At 35.1% G+C, this 12,597-nt stretch overlaps 3 protein-coding genes across 4 annotated transcripts; 2 read left to right on the top strand and 1 right to left on the bottom strand.

Moving 5' to 3' along the window:
- The first annotated feature begins 41 nt into the window (after positions 1 to 41).
- Positions 42 to 2,929, top strand: LOC143209185 (cell division cycle protein 20 homolog). 2 transcript variants are annotated; one of them, XM_076424534.1, is made up of 7 exons: positions 42 to 477; positions 557 to 675; positions 760 to 848; positions 934 to 1,225; positions 1,305 to 1,602; positions 1,688 to 2,004; positions 2,297 to 2,929. In XM_076424534.1, the coding sequence occupies exons 1-7, from the start codon at positions 365 to 367 to the stop codon at positions 2,623 to 2,625; spliced, it is 1,557 nt and encodes a 518-aa protein (XP_076280649.1). In that variant the 5' UTR covers positions 42 to 364; the 3' UTR covers positions 2,626 to 2,929. The 2 variants fall into 2 exon arrangements, with proteins under 2 accessions (XP_076280649.1, XP_076280648.1); XM_076424533.1 differs by having other exon boundaries at positions 557 to 693.
- A 126-nt stretch (positions 2,930 to 3,055) lies between these two features.
- On the top strand, positions 3,056 to 3,709 carry LOC143209190 (uncharacterized). The gene is made up of 2 exons (XM_076424538.1): positions 3,056 to 3,396; positions 3,482 to 3,709. Exons 1-2 carry the CDS (start codon positions 3,239 to 3,241, stop codon positions 3,627 to 3,629), a joined length of 306 nt encoding a protein of 101 aa, XP_076280653.1. The 5' UTR covers positions 3,056 to 3,238; the 3' UTR covers positions 3,630 to 3,709.
- Positions 3,420 to 9,154, bottom strand: Xmas (RRM_XMAS2 and SAC3_GANP domain-containing protein xmas). Its single transcript, XM_076424525.1, has 3 exons — positions 4,942 to 9,154; positions 4,593 to 4,874; positions 3,420 to 4,533 (listed from the first exon to the last, which is right to left on the bottom strand). The coding sequence occupies exons 1-3, from the start codon at positions 8,904 to 8,906 to the stop codon at positions 3,966 to 3,968; spliced, it is 4,815 nt and encodes a 1,604-aa protein (XP_076280640.1). The 5' UTR covers positions 8,907 to 9,154; the 3' UTR covers positions 3,420 to 3,965.
- Positions 9,155 to 12,597: the final 3,443 nt, after the last annotated feature.

Below are 12,597 nucleotides of genomic sequence, written 5' to 3'. Positions count from 1 at the left end.
AAATTCACCTTTTTACCGCAAGTTTGACAATGCGCCTTTATTTGTACAACGACCTCTGGCGGAATGTTAGCCAACGGAAACCTTTAAATTTTAACGGAACTTTTATACCGAGTCTAAATAAAATCAGTTCCAGAAACAATTTTGTTATTTTGAGTAAAGAAGTATAATATTTTTGGAGTTTACTATACGTCAATGATAAGACTTGAACTTTCAACGTTAATATACCTATTCTAAGTTAAACAAATTAGAATATTCACAAATGAACTGCTTAGAGTGAAAGATTTTCGTTTCATCTTTGACCACGGTATTTCGCTACAAGACATTGTTTAGCCTATTTAGCTTTTACATATCGTAAGATTCGAGAATGTCGCATCTAAAGTACATGAAGGAAATGAACAGTTTAACTAGAATGGATGAGAATATTAAAGGACCGCTTCCTCGCTGGCAGAAGAAATGTTTAGAAACATCAAATTCAAGGTATTTAAGTATATCATTAAATTATTTCTATTTTATTCAGAATCTTCATACATGTTTCATTATTCCTTTATTCGTACAGTGTTAATCTCAGTAGCAATGCCTCCCGGAAACTTACGAACGGATCGTTCATGAATAGTACTACGGGAAAAACGCCAACGAAAAAGAACGAAAATCGAGCAAAGAAGACTCCTTCCAAAGGTTTAAAGAAATCACCAAGTATGATATCATCTTTACGACTATAAGTAGCCATTTCTAAGTAAGAATAAATAAATATTTTATCAGGTCGATCCACACCTGCTAAAACACCCAGCGGTGGTGATAGGTTCATTCCTTCAAGAGCAACTACCAATTTTGATCTTGGACATTACAAAGTTTGTATCCCTTAATGTATAATTTATTTCAATAATTCCATGAACTCCTATGCAAACGTTAAATCCAACAAATTGTACATTTCAGCTTCAACAGCATGCGAATGCAGAGAGAAATGAGGAGAAACAGGACAATGTGAGTCCTTCCAAGAAAGAAATGCAGCGTCTTATGAGTGAAAATTTGCATGGCGGTGATATTAATAATATGAGAGTTTTATCTTACCAAAACAAAGCCCCTGCTCCTCCGGAAGGATACCAGAATCCATTACGGGTTGTCTATAGTCAGAGTAAGACACCTGCTAGCGTTAAAGCATCTACTAGATATATTCCACAGACTCCTGACAGGATCTTAGATGCCCCAGAAATTGTTGATGACTATTGTACGTGCTTCTCTACGTTTTCTTTTCTGCTAATTTCTAAGAATTAATTTTGACCAGCAACATTTGATGTGTCTTTTAGATCTGAACCTGATTGATTGGTCAGAAAGTAATATCTTAGCTGTAGCATTAGGTGCTAATGTATATTTGTGGAATGCTGTAACAGGAACCATAGAACAGTTGTTCGAATTAGAGGGCAACGATTATATCTGTTCTGTTGCATGGATTCAAGAAGGTCCTTATTTAGCTGTAGGTACAACAGTAGGAAATACAGAATTATGGGACTGCAGTCAACAAAAGAGAGTACGTGTAATGAATGGTCATGCAGCTAGAGTAGGTTCTCTTTCTTGGAACTCACATATTTTGTCAAGTGGGTGCAGGTAAAGGTCATCTTATAGCACAGTTAAATTATATTAATGGTAATAAAAGGATTTATTAATCATTTGCTTGTATTTCGATTTCTAGAGCAGGACAAATCGTGCACCACGATGTTAGACAAAGGGATCATGTGATATCGTCTATAAACGCCCATAGTCAGGAAGTATGCGGTTTGAAATGGTCACCAGATGGAAAATATTTAGCAAGCGGAGGGAATGATAATATGCTTCAAATTTGGCCGTCGATTTCCGGACAAAATCATTCGCACACGCAACCGATTTATTCGTTGAATCAACATCAAGCAGCCGTGAAAGCACTGGCATGGTGCCCATGGCAAAATAATATTCTTGCGAGTGGCGGTGGTACTGCTGATAGAACAATTCGATTCTGGAATTGTAATACGGGTAATTGCAACGAAGTACTAAACACCAGAGCTGTGTGATCAAAATTTTATTACGGATCGGGATAGGTTCTCGAAAATTTTGGGATTCTTAAATATATTGACACTCCTCATAATCTTCGGGATTCTCCAATATATTCGGATTCCCAATAATCTTCGGGATTCCCGAGCATATTCGAAAACTCACCCGATCGCGAATAAACTTTTCAACCCGACATTTTGGGGCTTTTGCACACCTCTACTATCTACACAATAAAATAGAGTAACCAATTTACACGTATCTCTTTTAATAACAGGTGCGTGCTTGAATACGATTGACACTAAATCACAAGTGTGTTCTCTGCTTTGGTCAACGACATACAAAGAAATTGTGTCCGGCCACGGATACGCGCAGAATCAATTGATCATATGGAAGTACCCGGGTATGACAAAGGTTGCAGAGCTTACAGGACACTCTAGTCGTGTGTTACATTTGGCTATGTCTCCCGATGGCACCACGATACTCAGCGCAGGTGCTGATGAAACATTAAGACTGTGGAAATGCTTCCAACCGGATCCGCACAAGAAGAAAGAGCCCAGCGAAATGAAATCCGTTCCTTCTAGACTTACGCAATCCATCCGATAAGAATTTTATGCTTGTAGGAGAAATAAACTTTTTTATTTATGTTTTAAAACGTGTGAAGCGCAATCAATCAACTGCATTTCAACAACATGGGTTTGCAATGAGGTCCCCTTTCATTCGCTCGTTGGCCAACATACTTGAAATAAATTGTGACTCTTGGTACCTGGAAGTACTGAGTTTTGTTTTATATAGTTCTAGAGCATAGATAATTAACGCGAGTGATTGTAACTCGGAATGTAACAACCTAAGAGATTCTTAAGTAGAAACTATTTTTTTATTGTATTTGAATAAAAGCGTCTTATAAAAGTATACTTTTTTATTGGAATTAGATGGTATTCGTAATGTATTTAAGTTACCTGTGTTTGATGTCTTGTATCTTGATTTATAGCTGAACGATATGTATCAAGGTATAATTTCAACCCCCACCCTTCCTACTGAAGCATTCAAGTCTTCAGGTGAGAATTCTTTGACCCAACCTGTCCTTAGAAGCATAAAACGAAATAAATGTCTGGTGCACAACAAACAACAACATATCAATTCAAAAGACATTTAGATATATACATACTTTGATAAGTGTATTTTATTATAGAATATTAAAAATTACATCCTAAACAGTATGGATGACACAAACTCTAAAAACATATCCACAAACTCACAATGTAAATATAGTGATCAAATTTGTGCTGCTGGAGGTACACCAGATGATAATGAGCATGACTGGTGGGCAAGTGATAGCGGATCCTGTACTGGATCATATTATTCAGACACGGACAGGTACAGAAAATTGTTTAAAAATATTGTATCAGTCACAGATGAAATATATTTTTGTGATGAGATTATAATATGTTTTTGGATACAGTTCTGCTGCAGAATGGGAGTCAGAAATCAGCCCTACTGGAGAATTATTTTACATAGAATCTGCTGCAGAAAGTATAGTCGATGGTCAGTCTTTGTACAATGAATCGGAGCATGATTCTCAACCAAAGCTGACACGACGATCGACATAACACAAGAGCTTACAATCAAATTGAATCATAAGAAACAAATAAAATAATATAATAGCGAAATTTAACGTGTTTCGTATCTGTGTGTATTTAAACAGTTACAATGAAAATTTTATATACAAAATACTATGTAAATCGCACGTCTTATTAGTGAAATCTTGTAACTTAATCTTCTTTCACTACAAACTTACGTGAATCTGTTACTTGCATTCGTACATTAAATATAAACCTTACTAAATACATATACATAAAAGAAATACCATACAGTCGTCGTGGCACTAAGATTAATTCGAGGATCAGAAATAATAATATATTTACATGTTATTAAGTAAATTTAAGTTAGCTATACAATGCATTGTTTAGCTTTTCTTCAAATAAATTATTTTGTTCTTGATGAACTTTTAAACGATCCTCTACCTTTTTCGAAATGCAATGCACCTCCATTACTTGGGTCCGACTATACTCGCAGAATTCAGCTAACGGATCGATTTTAGAATCTTTCGTTTCTTCGTTCCTAAATACTCTTCGTCTTTTCGTAATTGGTTCGTTCATGTTGCTCTTCATTTTATCTATCATTTCATGTTTTTCTATATTTAAATCTTGCGTCGTAACTTTATATGCATTGAATATATTCGACTTAAACCACCACGGCAACGATCGGAAGTACTTTATATGATTCTTATTATAAACCACTTTCAAATCTTTATCGACAGAATTCACCCTACTCTTAACGATATGTAATAGAACATCGATAAAGTTCGTCACAGTTAGCATACCAGATGTAAAGAATAAACTGTCAAATAAACTGCACGATACTTCGTCGCCATCAACATTGCTCAATGCTTCTTTAAAGTAATTTGTTACATTCTGATGAAACGTGTTGTCATCATCCAACGGCCAGTCGTACCTGTAATACACAAATCAATTTTATTATATTCGTTTAATAAAATTTACAGCGTAACTTACCTCCACTGTGGTAATTTAAAAGAATCCAACACATCTCCTATTCTTGCTTTATAGTCCTCCTTTTTCCAACCGTCGTCGAAGTACTCGTAGCCACATGGGATCATATACTCGTTTTTAACGAATTTCTTAAATTCTGGAGCAAATTTTGTATACATAAATGATTCTGGATTCAGTATTATGTTCATTAGATGAGTGATTGCTTCGTTGTGTAGATCTATGATGAATTTGGGCTCCCTCAGCGCGTAAAATAATTTGTCATTGAAGGATGAGTCATCTTGTAGCCTGTAAGAAAAGCAATATTAGAAACGATAATAAATTTTAACAAATGAGAGAATATTTTGTTGATTACCTTAGCCACAGTTCGTCTGTTAAACAAATATCACAAATATTTTCTAAATAGTCCATTTCCAATGGATTTTTAGGTGATTTATTTATGGACAACCAGAATATGGCACTTTGCGTCATATTCAAGACCCTTTCCTCATTTAAATCGTTTTCTTTCATGATAGTATAAATCGATAAATATCCAGCGTCTAATAATTTTTCTAACGTGGAAACCACTTCTGTGTCTTGCGTATTAAAATTTTCGTCACCCAAAACGAGGAATACTAGAGGAATGGGCATAAGTCTATCTCTGGATAATATAGTTTTCGTTAAACGTTTTGTAATGGTGTTTGTACTCTCGGTAGCGCTCGCTATGAAAAGGAGAGCATCCGAACCTACTAAATTATGATCGCTGATCAGACCCTCGAAATTCCGAATACAAATATGCAAAGTTTCAAGTGGACTTGCTCGATGCGTTTTTATAATCGGATTCACGGTGTAGTCTTCGGGACAGAGATACTGATTCATTATTTTTTTATGATGCCATAGAACAGGTTTGTTGAACAAGTCTGGCCACGAAATGACTAATTTCCAATAATAGTTCGAGAGCATGCTCATCTCTGGAGACCTCAAGTTTTCTTTAATGCCCATTAAAATTACAAGTTCGACTTTGTACAAAGAATCAATGTAAGATTTCAAAACTTTGGGCTCTTCTCGTCTTCTACACATGTTTTCAATGACTAAATTCTGGTTTTTCGAATATAACAATTTAGCGCATTCATCGCTGGAATACTTTTGCAACCATACTGGAGTATTATCCAGCGACTTCCGTTGTTGTTTCCTTTTTAAAGTGTTAAACTTCCATATACTGAAATATTTTATGACTGTTCGTTTTTTCATTTTCGTCGAAAGTGCATGTAATTTTCTCGAAGTAATAATTTCTTCTTGTAGAATACTATCGCATATCTCCTGAGTAATTTCCGACAAAATTTCATTCATAATGTTCTCGCTTGATTTATTGCGGGTACTCATTCTGTCCATTTCTTCGTCGACCAGTCTAGAACAGGAATTTTCAACAATTTCCATCTCGACATCGTTCAAAATTTGCTCCGCTAGTTCATCAATTTGTTGCATCCTCTTTGCAGAAATTTTCTCCTCTGATTTTGCATTCTCAACTTTTGCTTTCTCTTCTAACGGGTTCGGACGAGCGAAAATGTTTGGAGCATCTTTTAATCTATTGTTACTATCGGTTACTGCAGGGATGCTTGATAATTTTGGAGCGGTTTGCACATTCGAGAATGTATTCGAGAATATCGAGGAACACGTTACATTTTTCATTAATACATTTCCCTGTGTGGCTCCCGAAAATATACTTTTGTTTGTAGCTACTGTAAATGATGAACCGCTACTGCTATATGGTGGTGGCGGCTCCAATGATTTTGAGGATACATTAGATGATTTTGCAATCGTCGATGTAGCATTATATGCGTTACCAAAAATAGACGATTCATTAGTTCTACTTGCTTCTGATACAGTATTTTCCTGTTTTGGTAGAAAACCAAATATGTTTGTACCTTCATATTTTTCTTGAAACTCTGCGATTGGCACTTGAGACTTGGGCATTGAAAATATGTTTGTACTAGTCATCTGAGGTGTAATGATGTTTGTATTAAAATTACTGCTCACACTGGTCGTAGTAAATACATTTCTATACTCGGTACTGTAGCCAGAACTCTCAGGTTTATTTTGATTTTTCTCGGGGACTATGTCAGACTTCTTAGTTTCAACTATGTCTTCGTCAATATATTCGTATGGATCATTCAGAGTACAAACATCGTTCTTATTTTGGTCCTCGGCATTGACAGAGTCCGATAATAAATATCCGTGCTCATCGAAACTGTTATGCGGAATATGATACTTGTAATTTCTCTCTGGCATTTTCTCTCCCGCTATGCATTCTCCGATAGACAACTGCTTCATTATCCTCTTAGATTCTATCACATTACAAGCTCTGTTTTGCTTCATGTTAATTACAGACATAGAGAAATTTTGTCTGTTCAATAGTACATGGAGTTCATCCCTTGCAACATGTAATCCCACTTGTTCGCAAAAGTAAATAGCTTCCTGTTCGTCCTCGAAGCCTAAAATGTCAATTAACTCGTACAATGGATATGCCGTTGCTGCAGTCCTGCAATAAGCCTTCACCATTATCGATAATGCCCTTAATCTTACTTGGTTGAAGTACCTAAGCAAGATACAAGCATTCAAATACGTTGTTTTACAAACGAGCTTGAAGAATTTATAATAATTATTTGACTCCAACGCAGAGTAAACATTCTGTGCAAATTGAACTTCTGGAGATCTTTGCACGCTCTTTGGCAGCCTTTGCAAGTCCCACATGAAATTGCTGTTGTTCAAATTCAGTAGAATGATGTATGCCCGAAACTCTGATTCATTCTTGCAATTTATCCCTTTCACTCTTAGATCGTGATACATGTACTTCAATGTTTGTAAACATTTCGTCAGATTATCCGAGTTGATCTTTTTGTCGAAAACAGACGGTTCTTCGGCGCAGAGCCTTTCAGAACAGACTATGTGAAACCTAGCGCATTGTTCGACCAGTTCAACGCTATCTGTGCAGCATAGTTCTTGCTGCGTTATATCTTTCCGAATTCCCCTTGTTCTGTCCCACAGGAAATGATACCAGTCTCCCAAATTTGTACCTTCTTCGTCGCAAAGATTCGCTATTTCATGAAGCAAGTAACTCATAGTCATTTTCAAGGATTTCACAGGTCTTAGATCATGTGCCATCGGTTCCTCTTGATCCGCCGAAGACCTGGAATACTGTTTCACAGCAATCGCATGATTTATTTTATACTCGTTGCTTTCAAGTTGTTCGTACAACGCGAGTTGTCTGTTCGACTCGCGCATCAGACGTTCTTTTTCAGGACACATATCAGGGCATATCCCAACCATTGCTCTAGCAGCAGCCAGCGTATGCGATTTAGTCTGTTTTGTACGCATGAGTCGATCTCTTGCTTCTAATACCTTGTATTTGTCCTCCGAGGTATAGGCTGGTTGACGAATTATTTTTTGCAATTCCTCGATGCTAGCATTAGGTAACAGATCTGATATTTGACTGTCTATTTTATGCTTCTCGGATTTAGCAGCTGCTTTCTCAGTCCTAGATGCTACCTTCGATGTACCCTTCACCTTCTGAGTTTCCTTCTTTTTACTCACCGATGTGCAATTCAAATAATCAGAGTTATCTCTGTCGTGTACATTGTACGCTAGATTTTTCATAGCATCTAATTCCATTTGGAGTTCGTCGTCGTTGATAAAATTTGTTACCATATTCTTATGCGATTCTTTCCGTTTGGTTGGAGACTTCGGTGATGCAGTTAGTTTGGTCCATTCTACATTAAACTTCTCCCCATAGTACTCGCCACTTTGATCGTAAGCGACAATCGCCTCTTCTTTGGTGACATAGGTAACTGTAATTGTTTGCTTCTTCGGACGAATAGTGATCCTTGAAAGATTTCCGAACATCATAAAGTATTCTTTCGCTGTTACCTTTGTGAGCAAAGACTGTGGTACACTGGTGCAAGTTATTGAATTTTCCGGATTAATTTTAGCAGCTTGCGATCGAGAATTCTTCTTTAACTGCTCGTACATTGTGGTATCCTTAAGAGCTTGGGCAAAAACATTAACAGCAGGTTTGTACGTGTGCCTTAATATTTTAGGTTTGTATTGTTTCTCGGATGATCTCGACTGATGCTTAGGTTCACTTAAAAGATTCGGCTGCGATACTGACGTCGGTGTAGCAAAAGTAAAAACATTTTTCTTAATAACCGACGTATCCAACGTTTCTGTATTAACCTCGGAATTTATACCACTAGGAGGACTAAGTACATTTGGTGCGGAGAATACAAACACTTTCGAAGATGCGCCTTCTGTTGATTTATCTTCTGTATTTTCTCCACGCTCCATTTTTTGTCACTCTTTTTACAACTTTACTTTCAGCGTTAACTAAAGCGTCATTTGGTTAGATGTCACCTACTTTTACCTCACATCTGTTTCACACGTGAAAATGGTTAGGTTTGTATATTTATGAATTACACTATTTAGACTTGTTTTCGGATTTTACGTTATATAGCAGTTGTATAGATAGTAAAAACAGTTGTACATACGTCCCGTTCCTGGTGATCCAAAAAACACAAAGGTGAGTACAGCGCTATCTTGTGTATTGATAATGAATGAAAAAAGGAAGAATTCGCTTAGGATTTATTATTGAATATTTTGAATATATATATATATATATATATGTGTGTTGATGAACTTTCTTTGCGTTTATTTAAAAAATTTTCGACAGATAAAATTAAACTGTTAAACGCAACGAAAATTATTTTCGAACACATTTCAAATGAACGGCGCGGTTTAAATTTCAAATTCAAATCTTATCCTACCACGATTCGAATATTTCATATACCATAGTAGGTGAAAGAATAATGCATAATTAAATTAATTACCCGTGCTAATAGCAAATATTCGGAAATGATCTGAAAATATAAAACAATCTCAACGGAAACTTATAAAAATGGTTTAATGAGAACAAGTATAGATAGAATATACAAAATAAATTCGCGAAAATAGAAAATGATATAAATAACAAGAAAGCTTTTGTTTTGTGCACGTGTCACTTATTAGATGCTAATATAGTTCGCACATGACAATTTCATCGAGGATACGAAGCATTATTATAGTGGCATTTTTTATTTTATTAGTAAGTATTATTAAACTCTTTACATATTTTTGTCGTTATAATGAATAACTGGTAGAACTTTTTAACTTACACATCCACTCATTCAAACATGCGTGACAGACCATTCCGTATAACTATGTACTCAGTACTCACAACTATGTCACATGATCCCCGACAACTTACAAGATTAATGCCATCACTCTTAGCAGCTTACAAAATCTATTTCTTAACACTTCGCCGAGTTAAACAAAATCGTAGGGAGAGCAAGAGACCGTCATTTCGTTAAATCCCGATTGAATGAAACTATATTTATGTATTGCAACCATAAACATAGACGTTAAAATATCTTTTTTTACCGTGCATTAATTAGAAAGCAAATCGCCGTGTTCACGTATTTTATTGCAGAATTTAGAAACCAATCAGATGTCGTCTATTCGTATCGATATCAATGTTTCGTCTGTAAATCGTTTTTTTCTCCTAAGAACAATGCAATACACAGTATTATTCACAACTCATCGTAAAGGTGTACTTTTGGTTTCGTATATCGTTTGCCAGTTGTTTCTCTTAACACGATACACTAATTTCGAAAAGAAATTCACTTCCTCCGTTTGCTTTTTTTCAGAAAATACACTCCAGTCAGCAAATGTTCGGATATAAAACTAAAAAAGAAAAAAAGGAGAGAGAGACAGAGAGAGAAGAAAACACGTATTTGTTTTTTCGGGGACCATAACTGTTACAACCAAAATGAAGAAAAGAACAATTATCTTTTTAATTGAATTGTTTCTGTTATAAAAAAGAATTGTAAACAACCGAAAAAATTTTTTCATTGCCGATAGTCATCGATAAGGGAAATTTATTTCGGTTAATCACAATAATCATCAGTTAGGGACCTTTTAAATTTATAAGTTCTCGATCGCACATAATTGTTTTATGGATGCATTCTATCAATTAAATTCTCGGTCTTTTAATTTATTTTTTTATGTACAATCTCTTTGGTTCGAATAACTATATAATCGCTGTTACAAGCAACCAAAATAACGTTTGAAAATAAACATTTGGAAATACACATTTTTTAAATCGTGTGGTTTTTTAAAATTTCTTTTTACATTTTATGGTTATTATCCTCAACTCAAATGAGAAAACAATTTCTGTTGTTGATTTCTTTTCATGAAAATTTTGGACATAACGGTTACTTTTGGTCCCCGTTTTTTTCTGTGTCTTAGCTGTACTTATTTACGTCCAAAATTACTTATACCGTAAAAACCTCTTGCTAAATTTAGGACTCTCTTATAACAAACGAACAGCTTATAAAAACATTTAGTGGCAGATTTATTTTAGATACGATTATTACTTCGATATCTTACGACTCTTTAAGCACTTTCCTCATTACATGTAGTCTTATCACATACAACTATGTATGACTAAATACATTTTGTAACTTATTACATCTATCCATACAAATAATATTTTTTCCTCTTTCTCTTGTTTTGCGACAAAAGTTTTACAAAGTGTGTAATGTCTCTGTGTGTGTGTGTGTACTACAAATCCTGTGAAAAAAATGACTATCAAATTTATGCTATACTCCCTTTTTGTTACAATAGCGGTTGCAAATAAATACAGTCTACCGACGAGGAGAACGAAATAAAAAATGGCATTGATTCTTTTTCCTTCGTGTTGCTATTTTTCGGTTTTCTTCTGTCTTGCAGTCATAGCGGCCTAGCTTGAGACCCGAGTCGCATAGTATCAAATGTAATGGCTTCAAGGTTCCAAGCAAAGCTACACACTCATTGATTCATTTTTCTTTCATCTTTTTTTCTTGTATGATACAAATCGTTGATGTTTTCATAAAAATGCAATAACGGTACGCACATCTGTTTCGTTCCTGTGGCGGCATTGATTTTTATTCTCACTTTTCGTAATCCCGAGAACAAAAAAAACAGTGCGACACAAGCGGTAAGTATTTTTTTCCTTTTTTTTGCGGCTAATAATCGCCTATTCACGAGCAATGAATTCGATTGCACGATAGAAGCAATTCTCAATGTTCGTGAATGATGGAAAACAATCTTTTTAATTCGCGCCAAGCGTTTTACAACTTCTTCTGCATTCTTGTAACACGTCACGTTCTCAAAGAGTTTCTCAGTTTTCATCTGTTTTTTTTTTTATAAAATTTATTTAGTCATTACTACCTTCACAGTTTTTTTTGTCTATAGACCATGTACCAATGATAAACACGTATTAAGTCAAGATTATTTGTGGTTTGTAAGTCGAAGCACCTGTAGCGTTTATGTTGACGGAGGCAAGCCCGAACGATCAGAGAAATCTGGCTTTCTTTGATGTTTGGGTTCCAAAGAGTATTTGAAAAATTTTCGAACTGTTGTTAGAAGAAATTATTACGACTAAAGAAAGATCTAAAGAAATATCTACAAAAAGAAACGGTCAACAGAAAATCGCATTTGAAAACAATTTGAAAGTGTTCGAACCTCGAACAACATTGAACCTCGGCTAATATAATACTATACTGCACATTGTAGAAAGGATACAACACTTATGGAAAATATCTTTTTTTTTTACTATTTCGTTTTATCTATATTCAGTCAAATGCTTCACAATTGCATTTAGAAAATTGTTAGCAAATACACATCTATTCTTGAGAAGCTGGTTCGCATACTAAAACGAACTAAATAAAAGAACATTTCACGAAGAAAAGAAACGAGAAAATTTTTTAAGAGATATAGTAATGGCTATTTCCCCCATAAAGCAAACAGCTTTAGTTTAGTGGATGATTTGAATTGCAAGAATACTTCGAGAAGAATATACATTGAACATTAAAAGGATCCAGACTTTTTCGAATCCTTGTTTTTCTTTTTCAAATAAATTGTATTTGTTAAATATAACAAAAATATATGCTATTTTACCCTG

The sequence above is a fragment of the Lasioglossum baleicum genome, chromosome 5 (assembly GCF_051020765.1).
Source record: "Lasioglossum baleicum chromosome 5, iyLasBale1, whole genome shotgun sequence".
NCBI classification, from domain to species: domain Eukaryota; kingdom Metazoa; phylum Arthropoda; class Insecta; order Hymenoptera; family Halictidae; genus Lasioglossum; species Lasioglossum baleicum.
Note: the sequence above shows the minus strand (reverse complement) of the source record. Positions and strands in the feature narration are given on the sequence as shown.